Source organism: Corvus moneduloides, chromosome 1 (assembly GCF_009650955.1).
Source record: "Corvus moneduloides isolate bCorMon1 chromosome 1, bCorMon1.pri, whole genome shotgun sequence".
In the NCBI taxonomy this organism is placed as follows: Eukaryota; Metazoa; Chordata; class Aves; order Passeriformes; family Corvidae; genus Corvus; species Corvus moneduloides.
This window is the reverse complement of record NC_045476.1, coordinates 142,911,697-142,930,882: the sequence shown is the minus strand read 5'-3', so window position 1 is coordinate 142,930,882 and position 19,186 is coordinate 142,911,697. Positions and strand designations below refer to the sequence as shown.

The 19,186-nt window shown below is 39.7% G+C and overlaps 1 protein-coding gene across 1 annotated transcript in view; it reads right to left on the bottom strand.

Annotated features, from left to right (window-relative positions):
* MTDH (metadherin) overlaps nucleotides 1–18,739 on the bottom strand; it is a 34,400-nt gene extending 15,661 nt beyond the window's left edge. The window contains exons 1-7 of the mRNA XM_032129985.1: nucleotides 18,131–18,739; nucleotides 12,116–12,220; nucleotides 7,755–7,836; nucleotides 7,161–7,340; nucleotides 5,682–5,750; nucleotides 2,953–3,204; nucleotides 194–280 (exon numbers count right to left, since the gene is read on the bottom strand). Of these exons, the coding sequence (XP_031985876.1) occupies nucleotides 194–280; nucleotides 2,953–3,204; nucleotides 5,682–5,750; nucleotides 7,161–7,340; nucleotides 7,755–7,836; nucleotides 12,116–12,220; nucleotides 18,131–18,535 (1,180 nt within the window). The 5' untranslated portion in view covers nucleotides 18,536–18,739. The remainder of the gene's footprint in view (nucleotides 1–193; nucleotides 281–2,952; nucleotides 3,205–5,681; nucleotides 5,751–7,160; nucleotides 7,341–7,754; nucleotides 7,837–12,115; nucleotides 12,221–18,130) is intronic.
* Between the last annotated feature and the right edge of the window lie 447 nt (nucleotides 18,740–19,186).

Here is a 19,186-nt window from a genome sequence, read left to right as displayed (position 1 = left end):
GATTATCAACTTAAAACAGTTACTTTACTGCATAATTTCAGTGTAACAAATAGCTTTTTAAGTGTCTTCCACCTCTTTACAGCACTATTTTCAAAGAAAAGTGAGAAAATGCATATTAGTAGCACTTTGCAAACTCTACTCCACCTGGTGGAATAGAAGAGAGTGGAAAAAACCTTTGGAAAGGCACACATACCAGAAACTCCAGGAGTTAATCCAAATGAGGAGAAAGAAGTAGAATTCTGTTCAGAGGTATTAATCCTTGCATCCACATTCCAAGCAGCTGTGGGGGAAGGGGAGGGAAAAAAATAAAAAGAACTTCACACACTGCTGGCAGTGTTGAAAATTTAGCTATTTAATTATGAATCAGATCAGAAAAACAGTGGCTACTCCAGCCATGATGACATTTCACACAACTGAGGGCATTAATCAGTGCTGACAGAGATGTGACTTTATGAATACATAGCCTGAAACAATTTTCAAGCTTTCCAAGATCATCTTCCCTTTACAGCCTTTTCTATATATAAACTTCTCACAAAAGAAAAGTGAATTGTTTTTTGAGCCCCATACTATTATATCTCCCATTACTGCAGTCATTAAGTTTTGACAAGTACACGTAGATGGAACACATCTTGGAGTAAATTATATATATAGGTTAAAGAACGGAATTCAAAAATTCAGAACAAATTCTGGCAAATAGGAGATACTGCTTAAAAATGAAGACATACTTGACTGTTCAATGTAGGGCAGAAAATACGCAGAAATAGCCAGTAAAAACTACTAGCGGCTTTTATTTAGAATTACATTTACTTAATTGGGGGAGGAAGGGGCTAAAAACTGGACAGGTATTCCAGATGTTGTCCAAAAAGCAGATAGTCACTACCCCACAGTTTACTGACTCCTGTGTTAATGCATCCCAGCATACTATTGGTGTCCTTTGCAGCTAGGATCTACGGCTGGCTCATGTCCAACTTGGTGCCCACTAAGACTCCTTACTCACAAAGCTGCAATCCAGGCAGTCAATATCCAGGTAGGGTTGCTTCCAACCCAGATTCAGCACTTGACATTTGTCCTCACTGAACTTCCTCGGGTTCCTGTTGGCCCATTACTCCCATCAGGTTTAGGTCCTTCTGGATGGGATCCCTGACCTAGACTGTTTCAACTGATTCCTGCCTCCACATTTCAGTTTGCTGTAATCTGGAAATGGGATGTGAATGACATGGTTGCTTCCTCCAGGTCACTTACAAAGATGATAAATAGGACAGTTCTAAGTACAGCCCTGTGATATCCCCTTGTTACCAGCCTCCAGGGAGAGTAGGACTTACTAACCATTACCTTTGGCCTGACCAGTTTTTCAACTGTTCTAGTTTGGATACAACAACACTGTGAGAGACAGTGTTGAAAGCATCAGTCAAGTCATCATGAAAGACTTTCACTGCTCTCCTTCACCCCCAAAATTAGTAATTTTATGAGAAGCAAAGCAGCCTGGTCAGACATGATGTATCCTCAGTAAAAAAACCAAAAAAAAAGCTGGTCACAGTCACTAAGAACTGCCTTATTAGAATATATAGCAGAACACATCTAGCCAGAACATGAAAAAAGCCCTTTGCTTCTACTTGGCAACAGTAAAGCTTCCAAGGGTATATCAGATCCAGCCTCAGGAACTCCATTTCAAGATATGCCAGAGAAATAAAACAAGGTCTAGATTTGTGCAGATTATGGCTGGGGTAGGGTTGTGTTTTGGATTTATGCTGAAAGCAGGGTGGATAATACAGGGATATTTTTGGTTTTGCTGAGTAGTGCTCCCATAGAGTCAAGGCCTTTTCCGCTTCTTGTATCCATGGCAGCAAAGCAGCTGGGGCTTGTCTTCCCAACAAAAAGTTGGAAAGAGACACAGACTGGACAGCTGACCCCATCTGGCCAAAGGAATATTCCCTACCATGTGGCATCATACTCAGTATATAAAGTGGGCGAAGAAGGAGGAAGGGAAGGACATTTGGAGTTATGGTGTTTTGTTTTCACAAGTCACCATTACATGTGATGGAGCCCTACTCCCCTGGAGACGGCTGAGCACCTGCTTGCCCATGGGAAGTAGAGAATTATTTCCTTGCTTTGTTTGCAGGCATGGCTTTTGCTTTCCCTATTAAACTGTCCTTATGTCAACCCATGAGTTTTCCAGCTTTTATCCTTCTGATTGCCTCCCCCATCCTGCTGGTGGGAGAGTGAGCCAGTGGCTGCAAGGGGCTTGGCTGCTGGCTGGGGTTAAGACACGACAAGACTAAAGTAACACTGCTGACTACAAAGGAACACTGCCTTCCACAAGAGATGAGGATTACTTAGACTGAACAGTGGGAAGGGCCATGTTACAGCATTTAATAGTAAGTTGATGATTGTTGTCCAGAAAGAAATCATGAAATCTCTTCTCCATTATCACTGTGGGCAGCACAAGTGACAGAGGCAGAAAATTGTGCTGGATTCTAAAAAACAGTTTCTAATGAGAAAAACAGTGTAACACTAAATGTCACAAATGTTGAACAATCTTTATGCCTGGGGCCTAAAAAATGCCTGCCAAAACCGAACACAGTTGATTTGATCATGTTTGACCAACAGAACAGACTTACAACCTGGGGTTTATGACATTATTTAAAAGAAGTTACACTTTAAAATGGCTTAGTAATCATCTTCAGAACTTTATGAGAGTGATATACAACATTGCATTCCTTCACAGAAATGATTTTATGTTAGACAAACTCAAAAACCCCAGTTTTAACTGTACAGAGACATAGATGCTAAGCCATCAGAACTTACAGTAAACAGAAATTCAGTTAACATTTCACTAGACCACATCAAGATTTTTTAAAATATATAAATCTAAAAATATTTCAGAGATCCACTACTAGAAAATACATTTATGTAAAAATGCTTATGTGAAGCAAGTTCTTGAAAATAGCTTACCAATGGGAGTGAACAAAGAACGCTCTTTCCAGGGCCTGCCCACCAGGGTTACACCCCAGTCCTTTCCACTCCCATTAGCATCTCCAGCATCTTGGCCCCAAGCCAATGTCTCAGTCTTCCTCTTCCCAGCTGCAGCTGAAGGAACAGATGTCCATTTCTCCTCCCCTACACTAATCTGTGAGGAGATTTTTACAGACTTCTCATTCCAGCTTCCTCCATTTACTGTATGGCTTTCACTCAATCCCGGAGAAACTTAAATAAAACAACAATGAAAGGATTATTTAAAAGAAGAACTGGATGAAGAATTAAAATATCACTTACATGCACATTCACTTAAAAAACCACCGAATGAACAGCAGCTTTGCTACACCACTGTGATATAGACAGGCCTGCTGCTCTGTCTCAGCTGATTTTCCAGTTCAGATGATATGCACCATCTGCCTACTAACTTGAAGAGTGAGGAAAAACCAGCACCAACTGCACTCTCCTTCCTCATCCTTTTCTTTATAGGGCTGATGTATTGGTGAACCAGTGCCTCTAGAATAAAAAAAGGATGCGGAAAGTGCTTTCAACACTGTCAGCTAATTTCTCTCACAGAGTTTGGTGATGACTTGTGGAAAAGCCCATGAACTAAATGGAGAATATTTTGTTTCATAACTGCATACAGCAGTTCTCCAAGCAGGATGTAGACAAAATTACCAAGTATTAGAAAATACCTCCCAAACACTACACAGGATTTACAAAGAGCATAGCTATCACATTGACCATAGAGTCCCTCGCAGTAAGAGATAAAAATCATAGTAACACTCAATTTGTAAGTAACATATTTTATGTTACACTAAGGTAAAAGACCACAACACTGCAAGAGTCTCTGTTACATGTTACCCTGATGAGAAATTACTAGCCACCGCAAGTTTAATGTATACTTTGAGAAGTCAGAAGTACAGCAGATCATAATAGAAGTTTTTAAAATTTATGTCCCTATAAAATATAGGGGCTAGTGCACCCAGCCTCACTTCCTATATATCACAAACCTTTCCCAAAGTGCTTTGTATATCAAATCCCCTTTCTCTTTTTATATATGCAGTGGAAAAACCAGAAAACCTGCTCTTTTACAAGCAGTTAAGAAATATTTGCATATTACAGGTGTAACACTTAAACAGTAAGCCAAACCCTCACGCACAAGTCAGTATCATATGCCAACAAAAACTACAGATCAAACATTTTATTTTTCAAATGAACTTGTAACTCAGACAGCATGAACATGCCCAATTCGAGCCAGCCTCACTGACACAGAATTAGTTAGGTGAGATATGCCTAGATTTTCTCAGACAAATCAATTCCAAACACAGACATCTGTAAGGTCACCACTGCTGTACAAAGAGCACTGCTCTTTCTCTACAGCACTAGCATTGCTCTTATCAGTTAACTTCCTCCTAGCATAATATGAAGTCTTAGGGAAAGGCAACAAAAGAACACTGAAGAGACAGAAACCAAACTGCAGCTGGCAGAAAAACCTTTCTGCAACTTTGCAAAAAGGCAGCTGAGGTTCTAAAGCAGGAGCTTGATTATTCTCTGTTTATTATACTACTCTCCTGTCAAAAACTTTAACTTCTAAAAGACCAGCAAGTTTTCACTGAATCACAGAAAACTTAAGATTGAAAAGGATCTCTCAGAGTCACCTAGTCCCACCTTCTGTTCAATGCACAGCAAACTTCAAAATTATACTACATTATTGAAGTTCTGGAAACCATAAAGGCTGACTGCCCAGAGATGCTTTGAACTATCTCCTGAAGGGCTTTTTTCCTCATGACCAGTCAGAATTTCTCCTTACTGAAACTTTATTATCTCTTCCTGTCCTCCCATTAGGCTTCTCTCAAGAATACAGCTCCCTTCTTCTGCGCCATGGTACAGGAAGTTTGCATGTGAAGTAACACTCTCAAAAACAGGCAGAAAAGGATTCACTTTCTGGATCGGCATGCTTTTAATAACTTATTTGTTGACTTGCTTATTTACACTAGCTACTTTTCATTAAAGCAACACAGCTAATGTTGGCTGTATGTAAGAAACAACCATCTTGATTTCATTCTGTCAAGCTAATTCACTTCAAGCATTATTATAGCAGTATCTGTTATTAGAAAACTGCTAAGATTCACTAGTCAAATATTTTAAGTTATGTGTATGACATATGTCAAATATATTCTTTTACAAACATGCATTTATATTTAAGAACTTTCAAAGCAAATGTATCTATGCATGTCAAAGGAGTATGTAAAGAACTGAGTAACTTGTGTATATAACCTGAAACAAATGTAAACAATAATCAGGACTTGTGAGCTCTTTGAAGTTATCTACACCATGGTTTTCTTTGAGCAAATAATTCATTAACACAAATAAGTGAGTAAGTTTGAAAAGCTAGCATAAAGAATTTTTCAGCAGAGCTTAAAAATAAATGTTACTGTTCTGTATATAAAAATTTTTATAATAGATAATCTGTCTGAAAATTCTAGATACTGAACTGTATTTCCACATGTAACCGAGACTGTTTTCAACTTCTTAAGAAATAACTGCAACATAGAAGTGTAACATTTGCCTAGCCAAAAGAGCCAGATGTATAGCAAAGTTTCATATCAGTAACTGCTCAAAATCCTGCACTGACAGTTGCTGCTTTCACTTCTGTAAAATACTTCTCTAGTCACTTACGATGCCCAGTAATGAAAACTTTTTACCTTGTGGAATTGATGACTCCCCCTTTGCAGGTTTAGAGCTGTTAATCTGTGCATTTAGAAGTGCATCACCTAATTAAGAAGACAAACCAAAGCTAGATGAAGCCTTTTCAAACAGCAACACCCGTAAAAATCTTCTAACAATCCATTACTGATATTTTAAGAAAAGAATATATTAGTACCTCACACAATCCAGAACACGTAAGAACAAAATTAAAATGCTCTATTTTTTATTATTTGTATTTATGTTGCAGACAGAATGAACTCAAAGTGACTTAAGACCCACATACCAAGTAACGGCACATTTCAAAGAACTTTAGCTACTCTCCCAGTGAATGAAGAGCAGAAATCTAAAACACAGGTTGTCATTTACAAGGAAAGAGTGGCTCCAAGTGTTTCAGACCTGTAACTATTTCTAACTTCTGCCGTACCACGAAAACACTATACAGCTGAATTCTTTTTGGATTAGTTTTGCACAAGGTGATACATAAGATACAAAAAAAGTATGATACATAAAGGATTCTGACTAGAGAGGTTACAGTAAGTTATGGTTAGCAACAGTGTATAAAGACAGTTGGAACTACCATTTCTTGAAGTTCTGTGTAAATGGACAGGGGGTAAAAGGCAACAGGAAACAACTGATGTAGTCCTCCAGGCAAGAACTATGCACTCAGTCAAGGTGCAAACGAGTGTCAATAAAACAGGAGGGTGAGGCATACAAATTTCATTAAACTGTTTCAAGGTACCAGACAGTTGTTAGGCTCAGTCTTTTTGTCACTTTGCCAGAACATCAAATTTCATTTAATAAAAGCACCTATTTCTCAGTTTTACCTGAATATGAATTCCTGTGTCTACACATGCTTTAAACCAGCCCATGCAATCTTTCTTTTCTATAACAGCAGCAGCCATATCTATTGAATCCTCAACTATAGTAATTGACTACTAAATCTCAGCCACGTGGGCCTTACCATTATGAACAGCTTTAGTACAGGATACTATTAAATCTACATTGGAAAAAAAACGCCTACATGTTATGCAGTGAATGATATTTAAAGAGAACTTCAGGGGCATAACCTTCCCACAAGGAAGCACTCAAAAAGTTAAGGAGTTAGTGCTGCCTGCAGCAGTGCTGAGGATGCCTTTGAAGTTTCTGGAAACAAAGGGCGAGGTCACAGAGCACAAGTGAAGGAACAGGGACATGCCTACAAAGCAGTGCAGCAACTGACAGTGCACCAGTATGGATGGAAGCCAGTGTCTTAGCCACTAACTCCAAAACACTCTCTTTAGCTTCCCCAAAAATATGGCTAAAAAAAGGGGGGAGTTTTGCACTATGAGGAAGTACTTTTTCACAGCTTGAAATAATTTCCTCAAGAGTTTCACCTGCAAATATACCTATCATACATCCAAAACAGAGTCACTACTTAAGCATTTGAGTAAAGGTATCTTTATAGGACACATTCACAGACCTATCAAGCATCATACCTTTATTTTTTCTGAGACCAACCAGAAGTGATGGTGTAGGCATCAGTTGTTCAATGGATACAGTAACTGTATTTTCTATACCCTGGAGATTTGCTTCTCCTGAGCCACCGTCATTGAGCACCTTGTCTCGCTTACGCTGCTGACGCTTTTCTCTGTTACTGATTTTTGTTTCCCAGGCTCCTAAAACATCACCCAAATGAAAACATAACTAAGTCAAAGAGGAAGGAAAGATTTTTAGCTTGTACCATATCAAACGAAGTCTGAGGGCAGTTTAACCAGTCAGCTTCAACATTAGTTTGAGAACACAAACAAATGGCCAAAGGTAAGTTTTTCTGTGATAATACTTGGCTTCACAGAGCAAAACATGAATAACATGAGCACCCTACTGTCCAAAACTTCTCAGTTTTTATAAGACTACTTTCAAAAATATCAGTTGAAGTTACTAAATACTGTTGTTTCAAAGATTAGATTCCCAGATACAATATGTGACTGTGGAGTTATGAGTTTATGTTTCTTTATGAACCAAACACAAGTAAATCTTAAACAGCATTTAAGCCAAAATGTTTGCATTTTGTGTATGTTTGTGTTCAGTACCTTCATCAACTTCCTTTCCATCTAGACGAGATGTATCCTGAACCGTTTTGGAATCTGCCTTTGATTTCCTTTTTTTCTTTGACTAGAATAAAAAGAAAACATTATCTTAATAATTACTTACTGATCACTTGGCATAGTGATTCAGAATTCCCTCCCCCTTGCCAAATACAGGAATAAATTTAAAACAGATTTTCCTGAACAACCCTCTGTGAAAGACTTATGCAGCACAGAAATGGCAGGTGGGGGGAACATTACTTATGCTACAGAGTACAAAGCTGGGTAGAAGCAGCTGCTGGCAGCATCACCGCCACAGAGGAGTAATGAGCTGTTTTAGCAGGCAGATACCACTCTGTCAAAATTTGGTTTGTGCAGAAGTATAAAGTTACCCATGGAGAAATAAATAATGCCAGCAACTCCTTTTAAAAAAAAGGTAAAAAAAATCCAGCTTGGAAATTACTTCAAAACGTAAGGTGCAATTAGTGCCCATACATCACAAACTTTTTCCCCCCCCCAAGGCTTCATCAGTTATGGCTTCTTGGATATAAGAGCTAAGCTAAACAAATAGGAACGCACATGACTACTGCAAATAGTTTTGGCGCAACAGGTAGCAATTATAGAGTGTTGAAAAGATAGTATTGAGAAAAAAACCCCAAGATATTGGGAGAAAATATATCACAGAAAGCCTTGGAGTTCAATTTTTTGATAAGCTAAAGTGATGGCAAATTGACTTGACTACCTTCTTAGAAAGAAAATACAGTACTGAAAAGCTTTTCAACCCAGTGAAGAAAGGTGTAAGAACTACCAGATAAACATGAATGAAAAACAACAAGACTTTTAAAAGAAATATGGTTATCCACTCAAATGTTATAAGGGGAACTATTCACTTATTCACTGTCTCTGAAATAGTCTAAAAATGCTGGATGTCTTTCTGAAATACATCTGCCACAGTCAGACTAGTAATTGCCAGTTGTATACCTGAGTTCTCACTATTTGGTTTTCTAGTCCTAAATGTCCAAGAAGCATCTAACAATCCCTCTAGAATTCAGAGGAGGTAACACCTAGATTATTACCACAGCTGCTGCAGATATTCTATGGGCCCCCACAATGGCATGCAGGTCACATGCCATAGAGTTACCACACCCCAAAAGTAATCTGTAGCTTCAATACAGGTACTGAGAGCAGTATAGCTTGTTAGTGCAGCTGAGATGATAAAAAATTCACTGTTTATATACAATGCTGCATCACCACACCTATAACATTTAGGGAACTGATTTTGAACAGTTAACTCATGGTTTAATGCACTAGGGGACCCAAACTACAGATGCACCCAAACTGAATTCTCATTTGCTCAGCAGACTACCTTTACCCACACACCAGCTAACTAACTTCTGAAAAGTCTCCAAAAGAGAAGGGCTCGTTTCAAAATCAACCTTAGAAGAATTGATTCTAAAAATATGAACAAGTCGAATTATTTCCTAGGGCAACTTACAAGGGAAGAATTAAAAAGGAAAGTGAAAATTAGCATTAAAATGAGTTTAAATTGCCTCCTGAAGCTCAAACAGAGGAAAGATTAGCAAGTTTGTACCTTTGTCTCCCATTTGCAGCCAACCTGAGACTGGAACCTGAGATCTTAAAGCTTCCATCTACAAAGCCATGACTACCCAACTGCCCTCTGGCAATAAGAGAACACCTGAAATTACTTCAAAAGCCCAGACAACAATTCAAGATGACTAGTCTTCCAAATTGTAACTTCAGTTTCCTTACATAACTAGCTCCTGTGGAAGTACTGACATCAAAATTTACAGTTCTCATGAAACCATCAAAGTTTAACAGCCGAAGAAGAAGTTTGTGATTAACAAACACTGTTTTTAAAAAAATCAAGAACGCAAATCTTGAAAATGCGTTTACTTTCCTAAACTGTGTTACGCTGTTCTGAACAACCAGAACCATCATTTTTTTATCAAATTTACTCAACACCTGCTAAACTTTGTACTGTACCAGTCGCTATCTCAATAACAAACTGACTGTAACAGCAAGAGATGTTAAAGCCAGAGCAAGCCAGCCGGTCGTTTTGCAGAAGTCTATGCACTCAGAGTGTCACCTTCTGCAACACACAAAGATGCTAGTGTTGGCTCTGCCAGCATCCTAAGAGCACACGAGGAATACTGCAGGCCTGACAAAATTTTTGAAGTCTTTAACATGCATTGTATCCCATGCAAGAACAAGAGAAAAATAAACCTTTCTTCCTGATCCCTAGTTGACTAATTATTTCTAGTATTCAAGACAAAGCAGTTAAGTGCTTACAAACAGAATGGAGTATGACATTTTAACTTCCCACAGTCTCATTCACAGAGTCACTTCTTAGGTAACAGTGCCTTACACTAAACACTAAAAAATCCCCTGTACTGTGGCAAGTCACTAATTGCAGAATCATAAACCCTATGAATGGCCACAGTCCAGACATTACTCAAAGCTTCCCCTCCCACAAAGCAGAAAAACATGCATGAAATTCACAACTCTGAAGCAGCCAAGAAATACAGAAACACAGAGGATATGTGATTTTCACTGAAAGCATATGTTGAAGCACAAAAAAATAACCATGCCCTTCAGGCCATAGATTATATGTATTCATATACGTATGCACATGCACATATGACTTTAATCACAGCCATAGTCTTATACCATCCATCCCAAAGATGGTACACAAAGACACATACACAGCACCCCTCATAACCTTAGCAGGTTTATAATGTCACAAATGTAACAGATGCCCTGAGAAGCCTTACCAAATAATTAGAAGCCCGTACAGTTACCTGTAGTTCAAACAAAGTTCTTAAGTATGCTTTTAACTGAAGGGTAACAATTTACTCCTGAGGCAATAATGTTTTGCCCAGATCTCCCAAAGTGATATGAAAGCACAATCTGAATAATCATCCATATCCACTTAGTGGTACTCATTTCCTAGAGCTGCAACTTCAACTTCACATTTTAAAACTCAGATCACTATGTTTGCAGTTTTAAGGTGAAGTTGAGTTTAGGATTTAAACACCTTACCTACTTGAAAACCTGCAAATAGAGTTATTCATTCAGGTTCAAGTTGTGTTATGTTCTTGGGAAAAACCCAGCAAAGTCAATCTGATATGCAAAACGTGGGGAAGAGAAAGAGGCACACAGCACGAAACTTCAAGGCAAACCTATTTCACGGAAAAGTCATTCAATTTGCCAATCACAAAAACATTTAAAACCCTACAGCAAATTAAAAGGACACAGTCTTTTAGTACTAACAGCAAAAGAAGCTATTAGAGGGTAGTCAAGTACATTTATTAAAGCTGGAATGAGCTAAAGAAATGACAATAATCATGGAATGGCTTGGGTTGGAAGGGACCTTAAAGATCATCTAGTTCCAACTCCCTGCCATGGGCAGGGACTAGACCAAGTTGTTCAAAGCCCCATCCAGCCTGGCCTTGAACACTTACTTCCAGGGATGGGGCATCCACAACCTCCCTGGGCAACCTGATCCATTGTCTCACCACCCTCACAGCCAAGTGTTTCTGAGTGTTTATACATAATAATTTATTTTTCCTCAGATAGAGTTACAACAAAAGCACTTTATTGAAGAAAATAAGTCAGAAAACAATGACAGGGGGAAAACTTCATGCATAATGTTAGCAAAAAGAATTATCAAAGGCCTATCAAGTATATCCATGTTGCCCATAAATGACAGCACATATGATAAGACAAGAAGATTAGTCCTCACAATTCAAAAAATAACACTGCTATTAGTGTGGTTACGTTTTAGGTAACACTGCAGATCAATGTTTAAAAATATATTTTTAATGTAGCTGTTTAATTTGCATAACAAAAAGCTCACACCAGACCTCAAAGCTCACGTGTCATCAAAAATCAAGAACTCTAATTACAAATGGATACATCAGGCAAAAGAAATAAGCAGACACATGGTCTTAATCCTTTGATTAGTAGTCCGCCAATCGGTAGACCATTTACAAGGCACTTAACAATGCTATCATTATGCTGCATCGCCATAGAAGCCATCAAAGATGAAACACAAACTTTATTTCTGTAGGCTTAACACTATCACATGATGAACAGAGATATCAGTGTTTAGTGGGGGGCTGGGAGTGGAGTTTGCTTGACAAACATTCTGTGATAAGGCATGTCTCAGAAGTTAAGAAAATACTACTTTAGCTCTTCCCAACTCCAAATTAGATTAGTACCCTTCACAGTAAGAAATACAACTCTTCATTCATATAAGTATTTGTGGTTTGAAATCCTGTTAGAGTTATTAGATATTGAAATGACATACATCAAACTTCAACACTTGCTTTGTATCCACAACTGACCTTTTCATTTTTCTTTTCTGTGTCCACAGGCTGCTTTATATTGTCTTTACGGACAGTTTGTATTACTTCATCTTCAGATACATCAAGGAAAGACCGTCCATTAGGCTGTAAACAATAAGCATAAATAATAAAAAAAAAATCAGAGAAAGCAGATGAAGCAAAGCTCAAATTACACTACTACTGAAATGCAATTACTTGTTGACTAAAAAATGCTTGTAAGATTATTGAATAAAGCAGACCAAATTGGGGATTGGTGTTCAAAGTATCTACTGCAATTCTGTATTTACTAAAGACAGAAATTGAAAAGGAAAGAGAACAGGTTTTCTCATTTCATCTCACTTCTATTCAATCTGGCAATTTCATAACAAAAGGTAAATTTCTGAAATTTACCAGCTTTTAAAGTTACCTGTAGCTGTTCTGAAAGCTGATTCAGAACAGCTACAGTTGTACGTGCCATAAATTATCTAATTAAATTAACACAATTACCACTTTGTAGCAATTCAGTAACAGGACTAATTTTTAAAAGTAATTTCTTCATTGACCAAAACATCTGCAATTTCTATCTATGTATATCCCTCCCAGCTCACTTCCTTCACAAGTTAAACTTCACAGTAGAACAGAAATTCAAAATCAAACATGAAGCATGACTAAGCACGACACCCCATTGTTCTTTTCAGACAGACTTGATTACAAGCGTTACATTAGTCTACCATTTCCCCCTCACACAATTAAGGAAAGAAAATTAGCATGTATTATTCAACATATAAAATTAAAACTCTGGACAATCATTAAATGAGTCTTTATCTTTGACAGCAAAGGCACACACCTCAGCCTATATATTCCCCCTACAAAAATATAGTAATTTAAAAGTAATTTACTTTTAACAAAAAGCTATGACTGAAATTACTCTGCTTAACTGCAGAAAAGATGAAAATATGCATAAATTATACTGCTGTCAGCCATTAATTTCACTGAGTGAAAAACAATTAAGAACAGTAATTGATAAGAGTCCACACAAATGTCACTGGTTCACATGACCCGGGTAAATTAATGACTGAAAACTAAATAAGCATAAATAGCTACTTCATAGTTGCTTTAATTTCTGCAATTCTTTCCAAATAAAGTTCAAGCTCTATTACCTTTAGTTATGTTTTGTTATTAAAAACCCAAAAGCTATTTTTAACTCTGCATCACACAAACCTAATTGCTTTCAAGTAAAACAAAAGCCATATCACAACTTAGTGTGGCCTGTTCCTTCAAACATTAGATCTGATCCTCAATTTAAATGTTACAGGCATTTAAGCCTTGCCACATTGTATTATGCTTACAAACCACCCTAGGCATGATTTCACCAGTGTATAACATAGCATTGCTTACTGTAGTTAGCAAGCATGTTAACTTCTTCAGAGTAACTATAAATAGAAATTGAAAGATCAGGTCACCTAAACCCTCTTCTCCTGCAACGACGAGTTTTAAACTGGACTTCTCATATCTAATATGCAGTACATTTCCCTCATTATTCTGAAAAAGAAGTATATTTTACAAATCTGTGTCTAGGAACTCTCTCCAACAAAGTTCTTCTCAACAAAGTTTTGGTATATTCCACAGGTATACCAAAGAACTGATACTCAATCTTGAAAATAACTCATTGCCAAAACTCAGTTCTTGTGTCTATTTTCTCCAGTCTGTTTAGCAGTAGAGTTAGATAATATATTTGATGCATCTAGTATTGGATGTGTATCAAAAAGTTTACAGCAAACTAACTTTTTAAATACTGTACCTTGCTTTGCTTCTTTGCTATTACATAAATACCTTAAATTGAAAAGTACTTTCTTAATCCCTCCCAACTACTCAATAAACAGAAATTTTAATCTTTAATTAAAAAAACCTTCGGCGGTTTCTCTGAATTAGTAAACTAATTCATATCCATTAAGAACCCTCTGGAAAAATTCATCCACATGACTGTTCAAAATGCTGTCTGATCATCTGATCATGTAAACAACAACCTTAAGAAATATGTTTGAAAACTTGCACTTTGATACATTCAGGGGAGAAATGCATCCCTTAATTGTAATATCCTCCTTTTCAGTAGAAGCTTTCCACACTTATTTTCTGTCCACAGATGAATCACAGAATTTTAACCAAAATCCAAGTGACCATTTTTGGATATACCAAAGACAGCAACAGAAGCAGGAAAGAAAAAAGTCTTTCTACAGTATTCATAAATTTTTCATTTTAAAAAGACAACCACAGCCCAAAGTTTAAAACTTTATGGGTAATATATTAAACATCCATCGACAAAATTAATTAATTCAAAATTGTGCAATTTATTATTTGCCATCTTTTTCACCCTCATCTTAAACCTTCCAGGCATGATGGGACAAGGCAGAAGTAGTGCTGTCAGTAACAGTACTGATTACTGAATGCTTTTCTTGCCTGAGGACCTTAAAATTCCAATACGTAAATAAACCTTTTTCCACACACATTCATGAGGATAGTAAGATATACTAAACGTAGAAAAGGTTTTGCTTGGACTGTCAAAATGAAAAGTACTCTTTAAGCGTGGTAGTGCAAAGGGTAACTCAGTTTCACACTTCAGACAGTATTAATGAAATTGCTATCACCTCAATCTTACCATGCAGTACTAGCCAAAGTCCTCCTCTGCTTTATTCAATAATCTTACTTTATAAAGATACCTCTGCTTAGAATATCCTTGGCCAATGGAAGAACCTGTTTACCAATGTTTTCTGTAAGCTTTTCTTCAGAAAGAAATTAAGCAGTTTTCTCTATGAGGCCTGAAGAATCCTACAGCCCTACTTTTGCCACTGGACCATAACATATACACAAACCAACACGAGCATCAGCTGAAAGTATAAAGTCTTTACACAATCTAAGTGCAAATAAGCACTAAACTGCCATAGTCCTGAAAGTTCTTTCAAGGAGACCAAATATGAAACTTCCTCAAATGAATGCAAATACTTTTACTAGAGTATGTAGCATTTATTCTCCAGGTGTATGACAAACAATAGGAAGTACATAGTCAAAGTGGTATTTTCCACATCTACAAATAGATGGTGTGAATGGCTTTCTAAGTGGTAGCAGAGCACAGAAGATGGCTTCTCTCTAGTTTCTGTGGTGTTTGGCAGATTGCACAGAAACCATGTAAGAACAGCTTCATCTTTTTCTGCTGAAGTAGGAGGGAGAGCCAGAAGGGGAAGGAATTAAATTTAAATATCAAGTTTTATGGACAGAAAAAAAAAATCTTAATGGGGCCAAAGAACTCTGTGACAGGAGAAAAAGAGCTCTGCCTCTTCCAGGAGTTAAAACAAAAAAAGAAAAAAGCAGCTTCAGGTTTACTGCACAGAATCTGATGTAAAGACACCATGACACCTTGCTCCAAGCAGCCTGAGAAAGCCAGAACAGGCTCTGTAAACTGTAATGTTAGTGAAAGCTAAACAGTTTCAGCTCAATTTTTTTCTCAGTCAGTTCACAGCAAGTAAATAAAATAGAATCTCATAGGTACTACTGTATTCAGTCAGCACAGTGCTACTCAAAGAAACCTATTTCACTAAGAACAGGAGGTAAGTTGTACTCTACTTAAACAGGTACTGAATAAAGCCACATGCAAGAAAAAAAGCAATTAATACTCTTCCTCAGAAAAGCTACAGTAAAGAACGTTTCTGATCCTGACTGATGAGTGTTACACATCACCTGCCATACAGTGAGATCAGTAATTCTGTATTAAAGTAACCCTACGGCTTTTAATTAGACATCTGTAGTGTGTTCTTAATGCTACAGACCAGTTGCTCTAAGCTTTCTGAAACACTCACAATGGAAATCTAGACCCTGGCACAGCAAGCCCTGTAGTAAATCTACTGGTAATAGGCTTACTCTTTTCCCCTCCCAGACCTCAGTATCAGCATCGCAGCACACAAAACCACAACATGAAAATGACCAGGCAGCAATCAGTAAGAATTTTTGTTGCATCTCTGAATTTCCAATGTTATTTTGAGAATTTTTCACATGAAAGTCAGAAAACACTGGGACATGCTAATACTGGTCTCCCTAAACTTATCTTGGAAAATGAGCACGAGGCAGGCCTACTAAACTTTGTCACTGGTATAAACTTATTTGCTCTACAGTTAATGATTCCATTTGTGCATTTCCTTTTGGAGAAAGGTAGGATTTTTTTTCATCTCACCATGGAAATAACGAATACAAAGTACTATAAAAATAACTTTCAAAATTGTAACAATACAGAATGACATCTTAAAAACTACTTTGCTCTTTTGATTACAAAAAGATTTGCTCTTACACTGCCTTAACTTTATTCTACGCCTATGTAAACCAAGCTCAATAGAGTACAATTATTTATATCCACTAAAAATGTCAGTTAGTCAAGTTTTATATAGTTACTAAAGTTAGCTTTTATGAAGCCCTACACTACAAAGCACTGTCACGTTAACACTGAATATCTACTTATTCACTCTATCATCTGTGGTGGCATTTTTAAATGTCTTAGGCAATGACTTGCAAGAGTTTATGCCTTGTTTTCATATTGGGGTTTAAACTAAACAAATCAAGCAAAATCTAAATAATTTCTAGGATTAGTTTTTGTTGTCAAGAAGGCATAACATATTTATTTAACACTGAACTATTTACTTCTCAAGATGGCAAAAAAAATTACATCTTTAGCATGCCATCTCCAAAATGGAGAACCTAGCTACAATGGAAAGATTCTGAATCATGTTTCCTCTTCTTGGTGCTCAGCATTCAGTCTCTTGCATCTTCCAGAAACAACTTCAGCATTCAATGTTCAAAGACAGGCTGGTGGCATATGCAGACTTTTTTTTTTTTTTCTGTTTAAGATGGTCTAGCCTTAAGTTCTCATAAAAAAACTTCCCAAACTCCTCAAATCTTAATACTGCCACAGACTCAAGCGAAGACACAAACCCATTGTCTCTCCTTTCTCTCGTCATTAGGGAAACAATTCAGATTTTATAGAGAAAGATATAATTATACGACACAGTTGTAATAGGCAGGGGACATCTGCTACACTTTCATTCCTATAATCCATTTGGACATAAATAGGATTACAAACATCCTAACAACATAAAAGCTATAGAAGCAATCCCTTCAAGCCCCAAAAACTGCGACAACTGTAACCTTTAAAAGGACAGTTGACAATTTCTGCATTCTACTAATTTTCTCATAAGTGGATGCCTACTGTCAAAGGTGGAAGGTTCCCACACCACATAGCGAAGATTTAAAAAAATTTAAATTACAGGAATGATCTTTTTTAAGGGGCTAAGACACAGACTTCCTTATTAAAGGAGATGATCCTCACTGTAACAACTAAATCAGACATATTCCTATTGAGACAAGCTCACAGCAACATTGACACTAGCATGTTCTACTGAAAATACAAAGCAAAAAGCTTACTCAAGTTTGAATCATCGCAACATTTATAAGGCTTAGAATGCTGCTTCCTATAGTTTTTACTTGCCTAGACTACAACTCCTGGCTTGAAATTCTAAGCTATGCTAAGGTCTTCACCGCTGGTTGCTAACCTTGCAAGCATTCAGTGAATAATAACAGTAATAGCAGCTTTCATATAATTTTTGTTTACAATAAAACGCTTCCAAAAAGCGAGCCGTTTCTTCATCACCCAGGACTATTAACACGCAATTTACTTGGGGCAGCGCTGCTCCTCCAGGTTTTCAAAGCAATCAAATAACCCAGACGACACGACACGGCTCCAGAGCAGTCAGGACCCCCCCCCCCCCCCCCCCACCCCTTACTTCCACAGGCAAATATCGCACGGCGGCACGGGGGGAGCTGTATGGCACCCAAATCCTTCCCACCGGCGACAGGGCCTGGGGAGCGGCAGCCGCGCTCGGGGCCGCTCGCCAGACGCGACCCCCTCGCCTTCCCACTGGGACCCGGCCGGGTGTCCCGCTGCTGTCAATAAGCCTTTCACCCCCGCTGCCCTCCCGGTCCTCACACCCCTCTCACCCGCGCCGCTTTCTCCGGCAGCTTCTTCCTGTTTCGCTTCTTTTGCTCATCGCCTTTGAGGTTCAGCTGCCCGGGGCCTGGGCCCGCCGCCTTGCCATGGCCTCCACCGGCCGTCAGGCCCGCGCCGGCCGCCTCGTCAGCCTTCCTCACGGCCGCGCTCCGCGCCGGCTTCTTGCGGAGGCCGCCCCCGCAGGCCGCGGCCAGCAGCAGCCCCAGCAACACGAGCCCCAGCGCGGCCGGGACCGCCAGAGCGAGCCAGGTGGGCAGCGCCTGCGGGTCGAAGCCCAGTTCGAGGCCCAGTTCGGCAGGCAGCAGCCCCAGCCCGCCCGACAAGGCGTCCCGCACCCGGGCCGCCGCCTCCTCAGCCCACCGGGCCGCCGCCTCCTGCCAGCTCCCCGCAGCCATCGCGGTCCCCGGCCCCGCAGAGGCCCGAACCGGGCGGGGCGGCGAGGGCGCGCTCAGGCCGAGCGCATCGCGGTCTCGGGAGAGCCGCGCCGGCCCGCCCGAGCCGGAGGCACCGGGGGTGGGGGTAGGACGGGACGCGAGGGGAACCTCGGCGGGACGCGGCTGCCTCAGCCCCAGGGCCGCCCGGGTCTCCTCCTCTTCCTCCTCCCCGCCCTCCGCCTCGCGCGCGACGTCACCGCCCCGCCGCGCGCCCGCCGCAGCGCGCCAGCAGCGCCATCACCGCCATCACCGCCCCGCGCGGGGCGGGCGGGCGGCACTTCCCGCCTCCGCCGCCTCCTTCGCCGTGGCGCGCCCTGCCCTGCCCAGCCCAGCCCAGCCCAGCCCAGCCCAGTCAAGGGCAGTGCCGGCAGAGAGGGCGGCGGTCTCGACGTGGCAGGCGGCGAACGGGGGAGGAGCGGCGGGGGCGGCCGAGGCCGAGGGGTTGGAAACGACCTCTGAGATCATCAAATCCAACCTATGACCGAACGCCACCCTGTCAACTAGACCTTGGCGCTAAGTGCCACATCCACTCTTTCCTTAAACACCTCCAGGGTGGGCAGCCCATTCCAATGTCTGACCACCCTTTCTGTGAAGAAATTCCTCCCGATGTCC